The 21,670-nt window shown below is 35.6% G+C and overlaps 2 protein-coding genes across 6 annotated transcripts in view; one reads left to right on the forward strand and one right to left on the reverse strand.

Moving 5' to 3' along the window:
* The window catches only part of LOC137398898 (uncharacterized), a 194,923-nt gene that overhangs the window by 25,157 nt on the left and 148,096 nt on the right, over window positions 1-21,670 (forward strand). The gene's annotated exons all lie outside the window — the stretch shown is intronic.
* Window positions 1-21,670, reverse strand: part of LOC137398899 (sulfotransferase 1A1-like) — a 209,476-nt gene that overhangs the window by 4,511 nt on the left and 183,295 nt on the right. For 3 of the 5 annotated variants that reach the window (XM_068085064.1, XM_068085066.1, XM_068085065.1), the window contains exons 3-4: window positions 20,669-20,723; window positions 18,512-18,776 (exon numbers count right to left, since the gene is read on the reverse strand). In XM_068085064.1, coding sequence (XP_067941165.1) covers window positions 18,512-18,776; window positions 20,669-20,723 — 320 coding nt within the window. Of the gene's footprint in view, window positions 1-14,271; window positions 14,444-15,186; window positions 15,297-18,511; window positions 18,777-20,668; window positions 20,724-21,670 lie in introns of those variants that run through there. The other 2 variants (XM_068085063.1, XM_068085062.1) reach the window with 2 other exon arrangements.

A 21,670-nucleotide genomic window follows, 5' to 3' on the forward strand; every position in this document is an offset into this window, starting at 1 on the left:
GGGCTTGTGAACTAAATGTTGGAAGTTAAACCCATGTGTGGTGAAATATTTTTTGCTCTATTTCCGTGGCTGCAAACAAACGGACAGGTGCAGCTCTTGTTATAGTGAAAACCAGCTAAAATGTGTCATATGGCAATGCTAAACTTTATAACAACTGATCTGATTAATTCAAGTAACAACACTGGTAAGGGGTGTTGAGTCCTCTTTGAGAGAGTAAGGGTTTGTCATCATTGAGTTTGTTCACAGGAGACAAGTGCATCATGCAGAGAGCTTTAGACTCCTTTATGTGATCAGAGATACCTTAAATTACCACGGTCGTTGTCTCCTACCTCATTTTGATTCCTGAAATATTTCCTAAAATCTTAAATTGTGAGACTTTTACAAATATCAGCACTTGATAATGAACTAGTTAATATTTAGGTTTTTGATGACAACTTTCAATTTTTTTCAGTCGCAAAAAGTGTTAATTTATTTGTGAGAATACAGAAACCTTTTTGTACTCTACTCTGTAATATGCAGCCTCGCCTGGGCTCTGATATTTTATAAACTCGCTAACAGTAGTCGGTGTGTATGTTTGTTTTTGACATACACACCGACATACACACACAGATTACATGTATATGAGGGTGAAGTTTGGATAAAATCAGCAAAAATGTGGAATCACAATACAACCGCGCAGACGGACAAAAACCTGCTCGCACGCGCGCACGCACGCATACCTTCATACACACACGCACAAACAAACATGCACATCTGCATATTCGTGCCTAGGCACACGTATACACGCATATACACACATATACAGACACACACATGCACGCACGCACACACGCACACACATATATATATATATATACATTATACACATACATACACACACCAACACGCATATATGCACCCATATACACGCTTTTACACACGTATACAGACACCCAAACACACATATACATTATACACATACATACACACACCAACATGCATGCACGCACACACGCAGATACACAAATATACACACCCATACACACATACATACACAAAAAGGAGAGATTGGGTTTTATCAGTAGAGATTAACTTTCTGTAGCAATAAAAAATTGAATAAATTTGATAATTAATTAAAATATGCGCTGGAAAAATAGAAATAGGTACACTTTAGAAGGAGAGATTTAGTTTATGAACAGAAAATTTTATATTTGATATTTTGCCTTGTTGGAAGAAGTTCATAGGAAGCAGTTCTGAAACCAAATTTTTTAGCAATCCGACAGAGAGCATGAACCGTATGCAGGTGAAGTTTAGATTTTTGGTTTTAGACTTAGAAGTTTGGTTAAAATCAGCAAAGATGTGGAAACAGATGACGTTAGTGCAGACTGACATACACGCACACATGTACAAACACACAGACATACAGTCACACACTATCACACACGCAAGCACACATGCTAAGTATTAACACATATGCAAGCAGGCACACACATTCCACACATCCCACACACACATACACGCCCACACGCACACACATGCACACACTAAAATAGACATGTACACAAGTATATGCCCAGATTTGAGATTTTTTCCCAATCAAGTTGTTTTTGTCCTATAATTTGATAAATTAGCTGTTTTTATTCTCATACAAATTTTAGGCTCTGAAGTCAAAAAAAAGTCATTATGTTAGTTTAATTGAATAAAGTAATTAGCTCACACAGGCAGCAAGTGTCACACAGGCAGCACATCTAGATAAATAACAATACTGGTCATATCTTGAAAAAAATCTCAGTTATATGGTACAAACAATTACAAAAAAATTTAAAACAGTTCTCTAGTCAGTTATCAATGTCTCTCAACTATATTACGAGCCTTCAGAAAAAGTCTAGACCCAGTAAAGAATAATCGTTTCAGCATGAATTAATTGCTTTCAAGAAATACCAGTTAGTGCATACTGCATAGAGAGGCTAAACTTTGTAAGTAAAACTTATCTACGTTTCTTTATCTAGTGCAGAGTTATTGACAGCAAAAGTTAATAAAATATATAAAACATGGGAATGCAATAAGCTCTTTGAGTTACAATTTAAAAACAAGTTAATTCATATCAGAAAGGGATATTCCTTTCCACCGGCCTACTGCTCTAATTACGCATCAAGGCGCTCATTGTCAGCCACCGTGATGTTGTTTTGCCGGTGTCCAATTTTATATGCAAAAATATCTTTTATTTATATAAGCGAGTCCATACACAATATCGGTAAATACAAAACTTCTTGTGACAAGTATTTGATTTGAAAATGCTCCTGCAAGGGAAGCTAACTTCTCTGAAAAAGGGAATTATCTAAACTATTCACCAAACTTCAAGGAATCCTTGTCAGTTGTATTTTAGGCTGTATTATTCAATCTCAGTGTTTGTACAAAGTGAAACTGAAACAAGTTATTTGAGGCATTTTTGTATCATTTTTGGATTTTCTATATTAACTGCAATAGTTATGTTTTGATCAAACTTCTTCTGTTTGCTTGTTCTCTGACTACTCATAACTCCAGGACTAACACTGTGTTTCCATGTGTCAAATGGGTTCGGAGTCGCCTACTGCTGACGAATTTGCACGCTACTTTCAATGAATCAGAGTTGCACTATATAAATATTTCAGCAGTTCACAGTGCATTCTTAAAACAAAACTTGTTAATGTAGACTCACTTTTGGGTTAACATCAGTTTTCAATTCATGCAGCCAACAAGTTGCACTAAGCAATGATATCTGATTCATGATTGATCGTAGTGCTGCTTTTTTTAACCTCCCCTGGGGATAGCTTAGCCTAATATTATAAATTCAAATCAACCAGGAGTCAGCATTTCTACAAATTCATGTTGATGATGTTCACACTAATTTAGCAAAGCAAAATATTTTCAAACGCATTCAAACTTAACCTTTTCTAGGATTTGGAAGAAAAGCAACTCCGAATTCATTCTAAGCATGGAAGCATGTTGTGTAAATCCTGGTTTTCAGGTTATGCAACGCACAGGAATAACACATAACAAATAGCAGAGACACTTATAGTTTCTAAGTTCGAAGCTAATTCTGAGTTACAACTTCGTCGTAACAATTTGCAAAATAATTGCACGTTCGGGTTATCTTATCTTTTTCCAAAGGGTTAGCATTGCTTTCTAGTAGCACCAGCACAAAACTAGCCACAATCAGATCTAAGAATATACAAATCAACACTCGCTAGCAAATAAAACTTACCAAAATCACTCAGTTTCAATGCGAAATCACACCTTGAAGTTATCTTTTCTTATGTAATGTAATTACTGCCTACTAGTAGCACCTTCACATAGTTAGCCCCCAGAAAATCTAAGAAAATACAATGATACACTCTATTGCACATCAAACTTATAAAAACCACTCGTAATGTTTTCCAAAAGAAATAGCACATCAGAGTTATCTTACCTTCTTTCATAGAGTTAGCATTGCTCACTAGTACCACTAGCACAAAGTTGGTTTCTATCAGCCTAAATGTGAATACAATGAGACACTCTTTAGCGGATCATGCTTACCATAATGAGGTCTTCATAATAAATGAAGTGATTGTGTGGCTGGTCCTTTATTCCCCACATGTAGTCGACCAACTCAAAGAAGTTTCCAAATGGCACATCGTCATCATTTGTTCCATGTTTCCAACAATAAATGCAGATAAACCTTTTTATATATTTGCTCAGCATCATATTTTCCATGTTTCCAACTTGTTGTCCAATCATGTCCCACTACAAGCCAAATAAAACATACAGTATGACATTTCAGTTTCTTGTCAAAACTGAACTCAGTAATATGCAGTTAGACTCATTAGACTCTAATTCACAGGAATTACCTTGAAATTCTTTTGTGTTTTTATTTTATCTGATACTAATAAAAAAACGTGTAAGTTCCGATAGCAAACATTTAGCACACATGGAGAGTTTAATTAGGCCAACCTGCCTAATGTAACTGCACTACAAATACTTTTTTTAAATTATGAAATTAAGTTCAAAATACAAAGCAAAGTGATTTTAATTTAAGCTTTTACATTTACATCCAAATTATTGGACACTTACATTGAAATGATGTAACTCCCAATTCCTTGCATTAATCATTACAATTCAAAGGAAAAACTGAGAACATCTTCTCATGATAAATATAATTTCTAGGTTAGTTAGGTAACTGAAAACTTAGTAGTTGCCTTGTCCATGAGAAAGCAATTCTACAAAACATCAAAGGTTTGAAGAAAACTCGCAATGGTAAATTATTTAAAATTGCTGGTTTCTAAAAGTTTTTTGTACAAAGTTTAAAAAAAAAAGAATTTTTTTGGTAATGATAAGTCATGTGCAACGTATAAAGCAAAATTTTTATGCTCTCAACTTCATAATAATTTATTTTGGTAACTTTCAAGGAAATATAGGAATTGATGCATGAAAAGACAACTACTTTAGTTAAAGACTATTTTAAAGCTCACCATCTGAGACTCCGTGTGGAAATATGAGAGGCAAGCATCATTTGAATTTCTCAAAACTAAAATAATGAATGTTATAGTAGAGAGAATGTAGTCATGGTAAGTCTATAGAGCAAAACATAGAGCTAAACATGCAAAGTTGACAATGGCTGTGGTGGTAAGATGATTGCTATAAATTCAGTTGGTGTAGCATAAAACAAAGATCTACATAATAATTCAAGCCTGCCAACAGATATAATTCTTTGTAACTGTTTTACCAGATGATAAAAGTTAAGAGGAATTTATCTTTTCAGATCCAATCAATTAGAGTTATTATTATGACAGTTTAAACTAAAAAACAAAAATTTGTTTGCAGGTTGGGTGACTTTTTACAGCTCATGAGCTGTGCTGATAAAACAAAGAGAATAAGACTGTGCACAAATATTCCATAGAGTTTAGGTGGTTAATTGGTATTGGTGTTAGAGTGTTGGGCTACTGACTCATGAGTTCAAATTCTATGGGAATGAATGTTTTACATCAATGGGTAGCTTCTGGCAGACAGAATGACATCCACGCTCTTATTACAGATATGACTCATACCCTGGTAGACTCCAATACCATGTGAAATCATATGGTATCTCAATAAAGTACAGAGAATAACTACATGCTCAATGTTTAACATAATAATAGCCTTGTCTATAGGTCCAAAGCTAGAGTTTTATGTGAGTAAGATTGCATTGTGCAGGATTTGAACTCTCAGCCATCAGCTTTGTAGACAGATATGCTAACCACTTCACTAACTGCTTCCATCTCTAACAAAACCCACTGACCAGAAGTTTAAGCCCTGCTACTGCAAGAGGTTAGGAAAAACATAGCATTGACCTTGATTCAAACCCGCAACTGTCAGCATGGAGAAATGACACTAACAAAGGAGCCAATCGATGATCCGCTGGCACTCCAGAATATTTATACATTTACTTGTTACACTCGCTGATCACTCGCTGTGCACAAGACTTCAAGGGTACTAATAATTTTTAAAGTATGACAAGAAAATCATTGGGGCAGGTGGGAGTATGACAGGTGGGGGAGTATGACATGTGGATATGCCAAATGTTGCCGGTTCTATTCCTGAACAATGCAATCTACTGCGCAACCTCCAAACATGGCTTCAAAGGATGGCCATGGCTCATGTTATAGTACATTTTAGTAGCTTAAAAGTCCATAATGCTATCACTATTATTATAGAAAATTCTAGTACCCTGGCAGTCCAGGGTGCCATGAGAGATTGTCAGGTGTGTTGATAAATCCCATAGAATAAGCATGTCAAAAGTATTCTAAAATTCTGAAAGGTGAATGCTTAGTCAAGGTGATTGTGTGCAAAGTAAGTTTTGAAAGCTAAAATCTTGTGTGGGGCATTTTTCGTATTCTCTTTATGTGGCTTCACACAAACAGAAGAAAGCAGCTCTTGTTATAGTAAAAACCAGCTAAACATGTCATATGGTGATGCTAAACATCTGAGCTGGTTAATTCAAGTAACAAAACTGGTACTTGAAGATGAACTTACATAAAATTATTAGATTTTATTAGGAAGTATCGGTAGTTGTCTCCCATTTACAGTTGTTTTTGAGCATTTTAACCACAATCAAGTTTGGTTGATTTTAATATTGAAGCATCTTAGCTGTCAGATCATCTCAAACATCAAAAATAATTGCATATAGTAGAATAATTTCAATATTTTTCTGATAAAGTTTACTAATAAAATTTATTGAATCCATGTAAAAGTTCATTGTTAAAACATTCTGCACCGGAAACTGATTTACATTACATGTAGATGCTCTCTTGAATAAAGCTTAGTTTTTCTTATGCTGTCATGCAGCTATAAAGAAACCAATGACATACTGCTTCTTGTCAGAAAAGCCATATTTAAGCTGAAAACCTTTACTATAATAAGAGTTGTGTTCTTCCGATAAAAGCATTGCATCACAGATTGTTTCATCCTGCAGCATTAAGCTCTGCCAGATAGCTACCACCAATTCACTGAATTTAAGTGTAAGTTAATCTTCGGCTAAACTAGTATACATGAGGCTCTTACTGAGAGGTTTTCTAGTTATGCTAAACCTTTGAAAAAGCCTCAAATCTGTAATGGGAGTTGAGCTCTTTTGGAAAGAGGAATGGTTTTTAACTGTTTTATGTGTTCAGAGGTACCTCAAAGTACCATAGTCATTATATCTTTCAGAAAGTGGGTTCCTGAATTTTTTTTTTAATTTGTAAGTGGACAGAAATTTATAAACATAACAATTTCTAACAAAAATAGTTTATATTTAGATTTTTGATGACAACTCTTAAATTGGTTTTCATACTTGAAAAAAGACGATTTATTTGTGAGTTTAAACCCCTCTGTATTCCATTATGTAATATGCAGCCTCATTTGGGCTGAAAGTTTTTTAAAAACTTGCTAGCAGTAAGCCTGGCAATTCTCGAGACTTATTTCATTCTCCATCAGATAGCACAAAAATAGGTGTCCTAGACAGGGTTTTGAAACCAAACATTTTTAGCCATTTGGCAAAAAGTACAAAGCACATTACTATAAAATTTGGAAAATCTTGACGCACACACAGACATACCATACCATACATACCACAGACATTGGTGGTGAAGTTTAGATAAAATTACATAAAAACTTAGAAACACAACTATCACACCCACGAGCACACGCACACACGCGCACACACACGCACACACACCTACACACACATGCACGCACACACACACACGTACGCACACACACACACAGATGCACATGTGCGCACGCACACATGTTGACAAACATGCACACATGCACACATGCACACCTACATGAACACACACAAACACACACAAATATCACATGTGCGCGCACACACGCACACATCACAAGTGCCCACACACACGCACACTTGCACATGCACACTCACATACACACCAACACATTCACACACATACAAGTGTACATATGTATTGGCACATGCACACCTGCCCACAAACACACATGCACAAACACGAATGACAAAGTAAGTTTTATTAAAAGAGATTATATTTCTGTAGCAATGAAAGGTGGAATAAATTGAATAATGAAATAAACTATACTCTGGATAAATCGAAAAAGATTAACTTCAAAAGGAAGGAGTTCGTTTAGGCACAGTAAAATTTTGTATCAGATCCTGTTCCTTATGTGAAGAAAAAAGATACCGCGATGAAGTTTCGAACTACTAACTTAGATTTTTGTAGCTACCATTTTCGGGTAGCTTGTCAACAGAAAGTCTTTTGAACTTAAGTTTATAGTTTTCAGCGGCGCATATGTGTCGTCAAATGCATCAGCATCAACAATCATAGCTGCGATCTTTACAGAACCATCTGCACGGGTGACTTAGGTTTGGTTCCTCTCCCACCTCTAGAATGCGCTGGTACTTCCATTTATTTTATAAACATCTCTGAATGTCATAATCGAGTTGAAGTTATGTCTAAGATATCAGATTTAAATTTGAAGTCTTATAAACATTTAATTTTGAATCAATTCACAAAAAATACATTCTAAGAGTTCTGAGGACCAAGTTAGAAATTAAAATTGCTGCATTAGCTTGCCTAATAACAATGATTACTGAACAAAGCAATCTGCGGCCCAACATCAAAAGCTTAACTTTGAACAGGAGAAAAGACTGGCAGGGCTATTATTATTATAGAAAAGACAAATATCCTGGCGGTCTGGTGTGACATGACAAATTGTCAGGTGTGTCAATAAAGCCAAAGATTAAGCATGTCATAAGTATTCCATGATTATGAAAGGTGAATGTTTAGTTTAGGTGATTGTAAGTGAACTAAATGTTAAAAGTTAAAACCCTGTATGGGGCAGTATTTTTCACACTCTCTTTCCAAGACGTCACACAGACAGATGGATGCAGGTCTTTTCAATGTAAAAGCAAACAAAGATGCGTCATACGGTGATGCTAAACTTTGTAAAATATAGCTGAGCTGGTTACTTTAAGTGTGAAAACTAGTACTTAAAGGTAAACTCACACAAAAAGTTAGTAAACTTTATTGCAAACCTTTGGCATTTATCTATCATTCGATATGTTTTTGATGATTGAAATTATTTGAAAGCTAGAAAGTTTCTAGGTTAAAATTGAAAAAATTCGATCACAGTTATAAGGCTAAAAAATGTGCGGAATGACGCCACCACTAGCTATCATTGCTATAGTTGATATCATCTACTGTGTGCATGTTGGTTCTTTCACTTCATCTAAGCGTGTAATTTGCAAACAAGTGTGGCCGATTTTAATTTTAAACATTGTGGTGGTCAGATTACTTCAAACACCAAAACCAACTTAAAGTTGTGTAAAGTTTCATCGCTAAAACATTCAGCACCACAAACTCATACTGATGTAAGTGTGGACGCTTTTAGAACTTAGCCTATATTGTCCTTTGATATCATTCAGCACCCCAAACTCATACTGATGTAAGTGTGGACGCTTTTAGAACTTAGCCTATATTGTCCTTTGATATCATTCAGCACCCCAAACTCATACTGATGTAAGTGTGGACGCTTTTAGAACTTAGCCTATATTGTCCTTTGATATCATTCAGCACCACAAACTCATACTGATGTAAGTGTGGACGCTTTTAGAACTTAGCCTATATTGTCCTTTGATATCATTCAGCACCACAAACTCATACTGATGTAAGTGTGGACGCTTTTAGAACTTAGCCTATATTGTCCTTTGATATCATTCAGCTATATAGAAAACAATGCCATGCTGCTTCTTGTCACAAAAGCTGTACTTGACCTGTACCATAACAAGTGCTGGTTCGTCCGAAGCTACTTTTCAAAGTGGAAAAATATTGCATCAAAGCTGATTTGACCCTGCATTATTCAGCTCGGCCAGTGCGCAACTACTAAGTAACTAAACTTAAAGGTTGACTTGCAACAAAATTCACATTACAGTTAGTTGGTATCAAAAGATACGCCTTGTTTACTCTGTTGTGTGGTCGGTGCAAAATACGTGGAAATGTGATTACAAGCTTTTAAAAAACCAAAAAGTAAAAAGCCGCCGTAGATTGGAATCTATTTATTTCTCTGAAGTAGTCATGACAGTTTGATTATTGTCTTGTCACGTGATGCTCTGATGTGAATTGAAAGGCTAATAAAAAGTTCAATATAAAAATTATCGTAGCACTAGTTTATGACAAACACTTTGGGTTTTACCAAATACTCGTATCAAATATAAATACTCGACTCGCTACTTTACCATTCTGCTTTTGCTTGGTCTAATCATCTAGTCGTAATCTGATAATAAGAACCCATATTTCCTGAATAATTTCTGCAGTATTTTCTGACGATCACCAACAGGCTCGTCATGTTTATCAGACGATGATATGTACTCCTTCAAGCTAAGGTTAAATAATTAAACGAATTTTAATGATGGCTTATGGGATATCAGTTCTCAAAGTGACAGCATTACAATGACAATAAAATAAACACGTAAGAACAATAGACGTGGTTTTATTGAATGCGTGAAGTATATTCGTAAAAATCTTTCGACAAATGAGGTTGCTTGAAAGTGTAAACAGAAACAGTCTTGTACAACTACGTCTAATTTTAGCCGTTTTGGAAAGAGAATCCAAACTACGGCGGTCTCGTGTGGCTGCGATTAACTGTTCGTTTTTTTTAGCTTTTACAAGATTTTAGTCACATTTTCACATTTTTTGCACCTACGGCACAGCAAATTAAAACATAGTAGATCTTCTGATACCAAATAACTAGGATGTGAATTTTGTTGCAAGTTAACTTTAAAGTGTAAGTTCATCTTTGAGTAATCAAATAAGTATTAGGCCCTTACTGAGAAAATATTTCCGATTTTGGTAAGTCACTGACAGCACCTCAAATCTGTAATGGGTGTTAAGCACTCTCGGAGAGAGGAAGATTTAGTTATCTTTGAGTTTGTTTATACAAAACAGGTCCACCATGCACTGAGCTCTAAACTCTTTCATTTTTTATGAGGTATATGTACCTCAAAGTAGAATGGTCAATAGCTCCTAATTGAAGGTGGTTCCTAAAATATTTCCTTAATCTATAAGTTGATATCCCTTTATAAATATCACCATCTATTACTAAAATAGTTAATAGTTAGTTTTTCTTGTGGCAACTTTTAAAATGGTTTCTATCATTAACAGAAGTTAATTCACTTGGTAATTTTTAACCCCTCTGCATTCTACTCTGTAACATGTAGCCTCATTTGGTACCTGATTTTTACCAACTCGCTAGCAAGTGAATCTGGCGATGTCCAGGGCTTCTTTCACTTTCAATTGGTAGCATGAAGGTGGGTGTTTAAGATGCACATGAACCAGATGACGTTTTGAAAAAAATATTTTTTAGCAATTTGGCGGAAGACATGGAGAACATCAGTGAGATTTTTGGATGAAATTGGGCATAAGTAAGGAAACTCATAGCATTCACGCATACCAACAGACAGACACAGACTCATACACACTCATGCAATGATGAACTCACACACTTTCAAGTGCATGTGCGCATACACATATGCATACACACATACACATACACACACAAACACGCACGCATGCACATGCGCACAATCAAGCACACACAGTCACACACATGCACACCCACATAAACATTTGTACACACACACACACACAACAAGCACACATTCATACACACATTCAGATGTATACATATTCATATTCTGTGTACATATTCATGCACACAGACAAACAAACACACGCACACTAATACACATATTCACATGTGCATGCTTGCAAGCGTATATATATTTATACAATGTATATATATGTATATATATACATACATTGTATATATATATATATATATATATATATATATATATATATATATATGTATAACTAATATATAAACGGCAATCGTTGTGTATCTGTCTGTCCGCTTTATAGAGTACCGTACTTTTCGGACTATTAGCCGCTACTTTTATATAAGGGCGTGTCTATTCTGTGGTGTTTTTCACCGCTAGGGCGCATTAACGGGAATCTCCGGTTAGTACACGCCTCTATTATAATACGTAACCTACTATTCATCGTAGGGATGGACGAAAAATACTGTTATGCTAATAGTATGAGTTGTCTTCTTGATATATTGAGTCTCCGATAACTCCCAAATATGAGCAGTATAAATAAATTATATGGCGGTCTTTTTTTTCGATTCGATCGTACGAAGCAAACTTAATTAATATGAGTAAGTAGTAAAATTAAATTAGTGGTAAATATTAATAGTGAATTAAATAAAATTTACTACTCTTTAAATAAATTAATGAGTAGTAAATTACATCTAATTAATATTTACTGCCAACGTGTACCGGGAAGGTCATGTGAACATTTGTTTCTTGCAACCACTAGAAAAACGCTGTTCTCTATCTGTTTGATTGAGTGTCCGCCTTATAGAGCGGTCTTTCCTTTTATCGTCGTACGAATTTCGGTCGTACGAAGCGAACTGAATTACTATGTGTAGTAACAGTTAATAAATTATAGAGCGGTCTTTCTTTTTTCATTCGGTCGAACGAAACCAACCGAACTAATATGAATACTAAATATCGTAATTTCGTAATATGGACTATTAGCCGCTACTTTTCTCTGACGATTTGAGCCAAGCGGCTTATATAAAGGTGTGGCGATTCTGTTGTTTTTGTTTCACCGCTCGGGCGCATTAACCGAATACCCCAGTTAGCACGCTTTTTAAACAGCAAATTTTCTGCCGTGTTAAAAAGCGCCTTTCTGAGTTCTGCGGCCTATACAAAGGTGTCTATACAGCTATACAAATGTACTATTTTTTAATTAAAATAAATTAACGAGTAGTTATTTACATGCAATTAATATTTACTGCCAACGTGTACCGAGAAGGTCACGTAAAGGTTTGTTTTTTGGAGCCACTGGAAAAACGCATTTCTCACTTACTAAATTTCTACATCAAAAAGGTAAGTGTTTCTTATACGAAGTTGTATTGTGTATGAATTGCCACATCTCCACTACTTAAGAACGTCGGATTTGCCGCTGTTCTTCATAGTGGGTCATGTTCATTTCCTTCAGCAGCCGAGTTACTAATTTTTTTCCAGCTACGAGTAGGCCTACTGTAACTTACTATTACAGAACTTTCACGAGTACTCCGAGGGACGCGATACGCTATTGTGAAAAGAAAGAGAGCAGCTGCTATCGACTTACTGTCACCCTGCATCAGCCATGACCAGCTATACGTTGCCTGCTCAAAAGTAGGCACACGCCGAAAACTGTTTCTTCATACGCCCGACAGAAAAACCAAAAATGTTGTCCATCCGCAAGTGTTGCGCTGAACTAAGGGAGAGAGGGAGAGAAAGGGAGAGAGACGGAGGAGAAAGGAAGAGAGAGAGAGAGGGGGAGAGAGGGAGAGAGAAGGAGGGAGAGAAGGGGAGAGAGAGGGAGAGAGCGAGGAGGAGAGGGGGGAAAGAGAGAGGGAGAGAAAGAGGGATAGAAAGAGGGAGAGAGAGGGGGAGAGAGAGAGAGAGGGAGAGGGGGAAGAGGGCGGGAAAGAGAGAGGGGAGAGAGGGAGAGGGGAGAGAGAGAGAGGGGAGAGAGAGAGGGGAAAGAGGGAGAGGGGGAAGAGGGAGGGAAAGAGAGAGGGGAGAGAGGGAGAGGGGAGAGAGAGAGGGGAGAGATGGAGAGAGGGGAAAGAGGGAGAGGAGGAGAGATGGAGAGAGGGAGATGTAACTGCATATTTGGAGTTGTTTTACAGTATGAAAGCCAACTCTCAATAAACCTTATGCTGCCCGTGAATCTGTTACTGTAGGCGGGTAATGCAGCTAGTATATATATATATATATATATATATATATATATATATATATATATATATATATATATATATATATATACATATATATATATATGTATATATAAATATATATATATATATAAAGTTATTTAAATGATTAAAGCATTTTACTACTAAATAGTTTTGTGCACAGTAAGTGGACTTTTCAGGTAAAATGACTAAAGGTTGGTAAAATGTATAATATGCAAGCTAAGCATTTATGGGTTTTAATCGGGATACATCAGTAATGAATGTTTCTATGATGTCGAATAGCACTCCAGTAGTGAACACTTTCACAGCAGTTTAGCAGAACAAATAATGGTTTTTAACCCTTAAGATTTTATCGTTTCTATGATTTGGAGGGGAAGCAACTCCAAATCTATTTGAACCATGGAAACACCGTGTACAAGTCTTGACTTTTCTGTTTATGAATCGCACGGAAATACAACATTACCGATAGCAGAAAAACCCAGTTTCAAATTAGTTCAGGTTTACCTAATTCATTGAAAAAGTTTTTAAAAGAATAGCACATTGAAGTTATTTCGTCTTCTACTATGATGTTAGCATTAATTTTCAGTAGTACCAGCACAAAGTTAACTTAAATCAGTTAATAGTGAATATACGGAGACACTATTTAGTATATCAAACTTATCAGAAGCCTTCGAACAGACTAGTACATTGGAATTATCTTTCCTTCTTCCATAGAGTTAGCATTGCTTACCAGTTGCACCAGCACAAAATTGGCCCCAATCAGATTCAAGCAAATAAATTGAGACACTCTACAGCAGATCCAACTTTAAAAACAACTGAAGTTTTTAAACAGACTAGCACAATGGAGTTTATTCTCTTCTTCCATAGAGTTAGTACTACTCGCTAGTAGCACTAGCACACAGGGTTGGCTTCATTCAGATTTATGTGAATAAAATGAGACCATCTTCAGCAGATCATACTTACCAAAATGAGGTTTTCATAATAAACAAGGTGAATGTGTGGCTGGTCCTTCATCCTCCATATGTACTCAACAAGCTCAAAGCAGGTCCCAAATAGCACGCCGTCAGCGTAGAGAAATGTTTTAATATATTCGCTCAGCGTATTTTTTCAAATCTCAAACATGCTGCCCAATCATGGTCCTCTCTAAACCAAACAAAATATTATATATAGCATTTCAATTTCTAGTTAAAACTAAACTTGCTAATATGATATTATATGCTAATATACTACAGTCTCGGCAGAATGTAGTTCAAAGAAAATACCTTGAATTTCGTTTCCGTTTTTTAAAATTTTGTTTGATATTAATTAGAAATTCATAAGTTTGAATACTAACCTTGTAGCCCAAGTTAAAATTCCAGCTAGGCCACCCTGCCTACTGTGATTGCATAACCATAACTTTTTTTATAACAAACTTAAATTTAAAAGGACAGCAAAGTGAATCAAGCTTGTTTCCACATTACAACCAGCTTATTAAACATCTATAATGAAATGATCTATTGTTCAATTTCTTGCATTCAATGACTACACTATGGGAAAAAAATAGAATTGTAATTTCCTGGTAAATGCAACTTTAAGCTTATTTTGGTGATTAAAAATGTAGTAGTTGTCTTATCCATGAGAAAGCAGTTACACTCCACATAAGGGATTTGTAAAGCATTAAAATGATCATTATTATTTAAAACAACGGTTGGTTAAAAGTTATTTGTACACAAAACTTTGGAAAGGTGACTATTATGGTTTTGTTAAGGAAAAGTCATCTGCAACATATTAAACAGAGTTTTACTCATTTAACTTCATTATATTTGGCAGCTTTCAAGAGATACAACAGAAACCTATGCATGGAAAAGCAACTACTGTAGCTAAGGACTATCTTTAAAATCTTACCATCTGAGAGTCCATGTGGAAATATGATAAGCCACCGTATCTTGGATTTCTCAGAACTATAATACAGAATGACAGAGTATAAAAAATGTAGTCGTGGTAGATCCATAGAGCTAAAAATAGAACCAAACACGCAAAGTTGACAATGGCGGATGTGATAGGATGATTGCTAAACATTGAATTGGGGTAGCAATAAACACAGATATTCATATTAATTTAAAACTATGGCGAGACATAATTCTCTTTAACCCTTTCACTGCCAACCATGTACAAATTTGGGTATTTGCCGAGTGCCAGCCATTTTACCGAAAATTGCTGATATTGCTTTGTGATATGTAAACAGTAGTATTCCCATTTGCAATCTTTATCTAGAACATTGTTGTTACATATTTTAATTTGCCAACATTTTAACCAACATTGCTCATTTAATAGATCTATAATTTGTGTGATGATAAAGCTATGTGAAGCTACGATCGATTCAAAGCTAAAATGATCCTCCATTATGCTACTTACTTTTACAAAATTATTACTTTCACTACCACCAGAGACAATGCTGCTGCTTTAATTATCTGTATAATTACGAAAATATGAATCTGAATTGGCTATAATGTCATCAACATAACTAATTACCTGTTTTCTGACCCGCACGGGGTAATTAATGAGCTGAAACAAAAAAAATGTTTGTTTTTGAATTGGAAATTCTAAAACAAAAGTTTAAAATTGCTTCATTATTTAGGCTAATGTTATAGACAAATCTTTAGACAACACTGTCAAGTTTATGAAAGTCTTAAGGACTGTGGGTTATGTTGTCAACTAATAAGAAAAATTACGTAACTATGCTATTGCTGATAAAGTCGCAATAATGTGGCTACGGCAGTCGTCCCATGAAAATGAATTTATGCGTCTACAGCAGTGAAAGGAATAAATTTTTTTTAACAAACAAAATAAATTACATTGGAAGTTACCTGTTCAGACCTTGGTAATTAGAGTTTATAATATGACAGTTTAAACTCAATTGCAAACTTTTTTGTTGCTGAGAGATTTTTGAGAGCTCAAAAGGTTTGCTAATAAACCACAGAGAATAAGGCTGTGCACAAACATTTCATAAAGTGTTTAGGTGGTGAATGGCAAGGCTGTTTAAGTTTTTGGCTACCAATCCAAATGACATGAGTTCAAATTTTATGGGAAGAACTCTTTTGCATCTAGCGGCAGCTTCTTACAGACAGAAAGAAATACACACTCTTATTACAGTAAAGACTCGTACCCTGGCAGACTTCAGTACCATGTGAAACACTAAGGTGTGTCAAAAAAGTGCGAGAATAACTATATGTGCAATATTTACGATTATAAGAGCCATGTATGTCCGAAGCTAGAGTTTGATGCGAGTAAGATTGCATTTTTTTTAATTTGAACTCCCAACCATCAGATTTGTAGACAGATATGCTCACCACTTCACCATTTGCTCCAACCACTAGCAAAGGCCATTGGCCAGCGGTTGAAGCCCTGCCACTGCGAGAGGTTAGCAAAAACATTGCATTGTGCTGGATTTTAACACGCAGCTTTCGGCATCGTTAAGTGAAACAAACAACTGAGCCAATCGATGCACCGCTGACATTCCACAGTCATTGTATATCTATATACTGTATATGTATTTCTCAAAGTCCATTCGTCTGTTGGAAATTCGGCTATAGCTATTAATAGAACAGCTGAGATGGACAACAATACAGACTCAAAGTCATGGCTTACCGTCATCGGAAGCCTAACCTTATCAACTAGCTTAGTTGAGTTTTCCATTGGCAATATGCCAAGCTACTAGCTTGAAAGGTACAGTTGTTTGACAAAGTTTTAAAACCTTTACCGTTGTTTTTTATTTTTCCACTTAATTTATTTCAACTACATGACACACTTCTCTCATGATACTTACTTTGAAAGTTTTAATGGCAAATATTGCTATATGTTAAATACAAATCAATTTTCTGTCCAAAGAATCTTTTAATTCAAAGGCAACGCCAGGTGGCACAGCTAGTTTAGTTATTATACCTGCTGATCACTCCCAACACACCAGATTCTAAGGTTACTACTAATTACAAACTATGGTAGGAAAATGATTGAGGCCGGTGGGAGTATGACAGGTAGGAGCATGACAGGTGGATATGCCATCTGTGACTGGTTTGATTCCTGAACAAAACAAGCCACTGCAAAACCTCCAAATGTTGCTTAAAAATGGTCACTGCTCTTATTATAGTAGATGTTAGTACCTTGTCAGTCCAGAAAGCCGTGAGAGATTGTTAGGTGTGTCGGTAAAGACTAAAGAATAAGCATGTTTTAAGTATTCCAAAATTCTGAGAGGTGAAAGTTTAGCCTAAGTGGTTGTGCGCTGGGCTTGTGAACTAAATGTTGGAAGTTAAAATCTTGTGTGGTGAAATATTTTTTGCGCTATTTCCGTCGCTCCACACAAACAGACAACTGCAGCTCTTGTTATAGAAAAAGCCAGCTAAAATATGTCATATGGTGATGCTAAACTTCATAATATCCAACTAAACTGGTTAATTCAGGCAACAAGATTCATTTTTGAATATGAACTTGCACAATATTTTAGTAAATTTTATCGTAAAGCATCAGTATTTTTCTGTCGTCAGCAATTGTTTTGATGTTTAAACCAAGATGTCTCAAGATGTGTTGTCGACAATAATTGATCTCAATTAAAGGGCTCAGAAGAAAAATGCTAGTGAAATGATATCACTAGTTGTTATCATTGCTATAGTTGATATCAGCTGTTACGTGATGTTACATCATTGCACGTCTCTGTTTTGCCAGTATCTTTCCAACTAGAGACACATAATCACACTTTCACTTGGTCTGTATATTTTAACAGCGATCAATCTTGGTCGATTTTAACCTTGAAACATCCTGGCAGTCAGATCACCCCAAAAAATAAAACCAATGACAAATAATAAAAGAATGCTGATATTTTTCTGATAAAATTTACTGAAACTTTGCAAAATCTTATTGTAAAGACATTCAGCACCAAAAATTGATATACATGCATTTGTTTTTTTGAATAAAACCTATATTTTCTTCTGCTATCATTCAGCTGTAAAGAAACCAATGACATACTGCTTCTTGTAAAAAATCTCCCACTTAAGCTGAGAACTTTTACCATAATAAGAGCTGTGTCTGTCCAAAGCTACCGCTGCAAGTGGAAAAAAGATTGCGTCGCAGAAGATTTGATCCTGCAACATTCCACTCCGCCAGCGCGCTACTGCCAATTAATTAAACAAAAGTGTAAGCTGATATTTGATTAAACAAGTGAGTGTGAAGCGCTTACTGGGAACAGTTTTCTGGTTTTGGTAAGTCTCTAGCGGAGCATCAAATTGGTGAGGGGTGTTGTGTACTCTTGAAGAGGGGAAGAGTTTGTCATCATTGAGTTTGTTAACAAGAGAACCGTTCATCATGCAGAGAGCTTTAAACTCCTTTATGTATTCAGAGGTACCTCCAAGCAACATGGTTGTGGTCTCCAACGCAAAGGTGATTCCTGAAATATTTCCTAAAGTTGTAAGTTGAGAGACTTTTATAAACATCAGCACTTGATACTTAAAAAATAAATATTTAGATTTTCGATGTCAACTTTTCTATATTTTTTCATTCGTAAAACAAGGTTTCTTTATTTGTGAGAATACAGAATCCGCTCCATACTCTACTTTGTAATATGCAGCCTCGCCTGGACTCTAATATTTTATAAAGTCGCTATCAGTAAGACTGCGATGCCCGAGACTTATTTCATGTTCAATCAGAGAGTCAGCAGGTGTTTAAGAGGCTGGTTCATGGGAACCAAGCAGAGTTCATAGGAAGCAGTTCTGAAACCGCATTTTTAGCAACCTGGCGGAAAGCAAAAACCATAAGCGGCTGAAGTTCAAATCTTTTGTTTTAGATTTGGAAGTTTGGATAAAATGGGCAAAAAATGTGGAAAAAAATAACATTTGGGCACACTACCATACACACACTCATTCACACACGCGCACACACAGACACACAGGCGCATGTATGCGTACACACACACGCAAGCACCCACCCTAGGCATTAACACACATGCTAAAGCTTGCACACACATTCCACATACACGCACACATCCCACACACATAAGCGCACACACTTGCACACACTAAGCATAGAAGCGCACGCAAGTCTAAGTCTAGATTTGAGTTTCTCAATTTTGGGATGTTCCATAATTTGATGAGTTGGCTGTTTTTATTCTCACCCAACACTTAGGCTCTTAAGTCTGAAGTAAATAAGTCATTGTTTGTTTACTCAAATGAAGTAATAAGGTTACACAGGCAGCAATTGTCACACATAGGCTACACCTTGTAAGTAAAACTTATCTACAATTCTTTGTTTGGTGCAGAGTTAGCGAGCAGCAGAAGTTATTAAAATATATAAAACATGGGAAAGCACCATGCGCTGTTCAGTTACATTTAAAAAAAAACAAATTTATTCATATCAGAAAGGGATGTCCTTTCCACCAGTCCACTGCTACAAATTATTGTCAGCAACCGTTAAGGGGTTTTTCAAATCTCCAATTTTACATGCTTAAATGGCTTTTATTTTTATAAGCAAGTCCATACACAATATCAGTGAATACAATATGTTTTGTGACAAGTATTTGATCTGAAAAAATGTTTCTGCAAGAAAAACTAACTTTTTCGACAAAGAGAACTATCTAAACTTATCACCAAACTTCAAGGAACTCTTGTCAGTTGTACCATAGGCTATACCATTCAATCTCAGTTTTGTACTAAGTAGAAATGAAACTATTCATTTGTGGAATTTTTGTATCCAATTCCAAACACTTCCTGAAGAGTCTCGCTCTTAGTATATTCTGCATCGAATCATCTTGTGCAGATGCTTTTGTGGTGGCTTGTAAAATAGGGACTGTATGTTGTAAAAGGTAGTAAATATTTAACCCATTGCTGAAAATTTTTATTTCACAAAGTGTGAGTGAAGCGTATTCTGCTGTAAGCTGGGTTTCCGGATCTCGTGCTCTACTCTCTCGTAGATTTAGGTCAAAATTGCCCAAAGGATTATTTTCCTAAGGCCTATTTAAGAAGTTTTGGGCAAGGATCGTCTCCCTTACTACAAGAAGAAATAAAGACATCGTGTTTAAGGTTTTGAACTCCACTGTTTAGAATGTTAACCACTGCACTACTGCATTGTTGAGTACTTCAACGCAATTCCTAGTCTAGCTAGCGCTATGAATAAGGTATTTATTAAAACATCAATCCGTGACATTGTCACTCGGTATAAATTTTCTATATGAGATGATATAGCTAGGATTATAAAGGTTGCTTTTAGTGTTGGCACCCAATTACAATTACCTAAATCAATTATAATAGAAAGACTAATTTTTGTGTTTAAATATTTTGTTTTTAAACAATAGGTTGGGGTTTAAAAACCAGATTGTATCAAGTGGCTTATAAAGTTGTCTTACCTTTCCTACACATAAGTGCCGATGTGCCATCCATGGTCTTCTCATCTGTATAAAACTACAAAACAGTACTAATGTATAAGTACAATTAGTGCAATGATTTTTACATTGTACATGTAATCCGAAAACTCAAAGATGTCAATAGAGAGCTTCCCAATTAAAGAACTTTTGGTGGCAACACAACAAATTAAGTGATAGTGAAAACACAACATAAAAGCACACATTGGTTGCTGCTTTTTTTTAAAAACCATGAAATATAAAGTTGAAAGTTTGTTTCCTAAATAACCACATTTTAAATTCTCTCTATAGTTGCAATTTATAAACTTTCATGTTTATAACTCTGTTGGTGCCAGTAAACAATGGAAATTAAATACAAAATTACTTAAGGAGTTGTTTCCTCATTTACTGTACATAAACATCAACATAGTCTTAAAAGTAGTTTTCAATTTGCTTTACGAATGTAACATTCACAGATTCGTTTAAACTTACAACTTCCAGAATAGCCCTTGGTATCATGGTGTCGGATGTACAATCCTTGTTTCATCTTAGTGAAGTTGATAACTTCAGCAATCTCTTGAACTAGTTCTGAAGATTTTTTGGTGTCCATGAACTCATTAAGCTTTTGAATTTCTCTTACGAGATTCTACAAGCACATAGATCTATCTGACAATTACTATTGGAAATTTATTCAATGATCTGAGAGAAGCATTTTACCGTCGAAGAAATGCATTTGCATGTTAATTCAAATTTTACTAAATTGATGTAATAAAGATGAGAAGAGATTTTCTATATCAACTGCAATGGTCATGTTTTGATCAAAATTCTCTTGTCTGGTTGTTCTCTGACCAATTCTAACTCCAGGACTATCACTGTGTCCATGCGTCAAGTGGTTTCGGAGTTGCCCACTGCTGACGACTTTGCATGCTAATTTCAAAGAACCAGAGTAGCACTATATAACTATTTCAACAGTTCACAATGCATCCTTAACAACAAAACTTGTTGTAA

This window comes from Watersipora subatra, chromosome 6 (assembly GCF_963576615.1).
Source record: "Watersipora subatra chromosome 6, tzWatSuba1.1, whole genome shotgun sequence".
Classification (NCBI taxonomy): Eukaryota; Metazoa; Bryozoa; class Gymnolaemata; order Cheilostomatida; family Watersiporidae; genus Watersipora; species Watersipora subatra.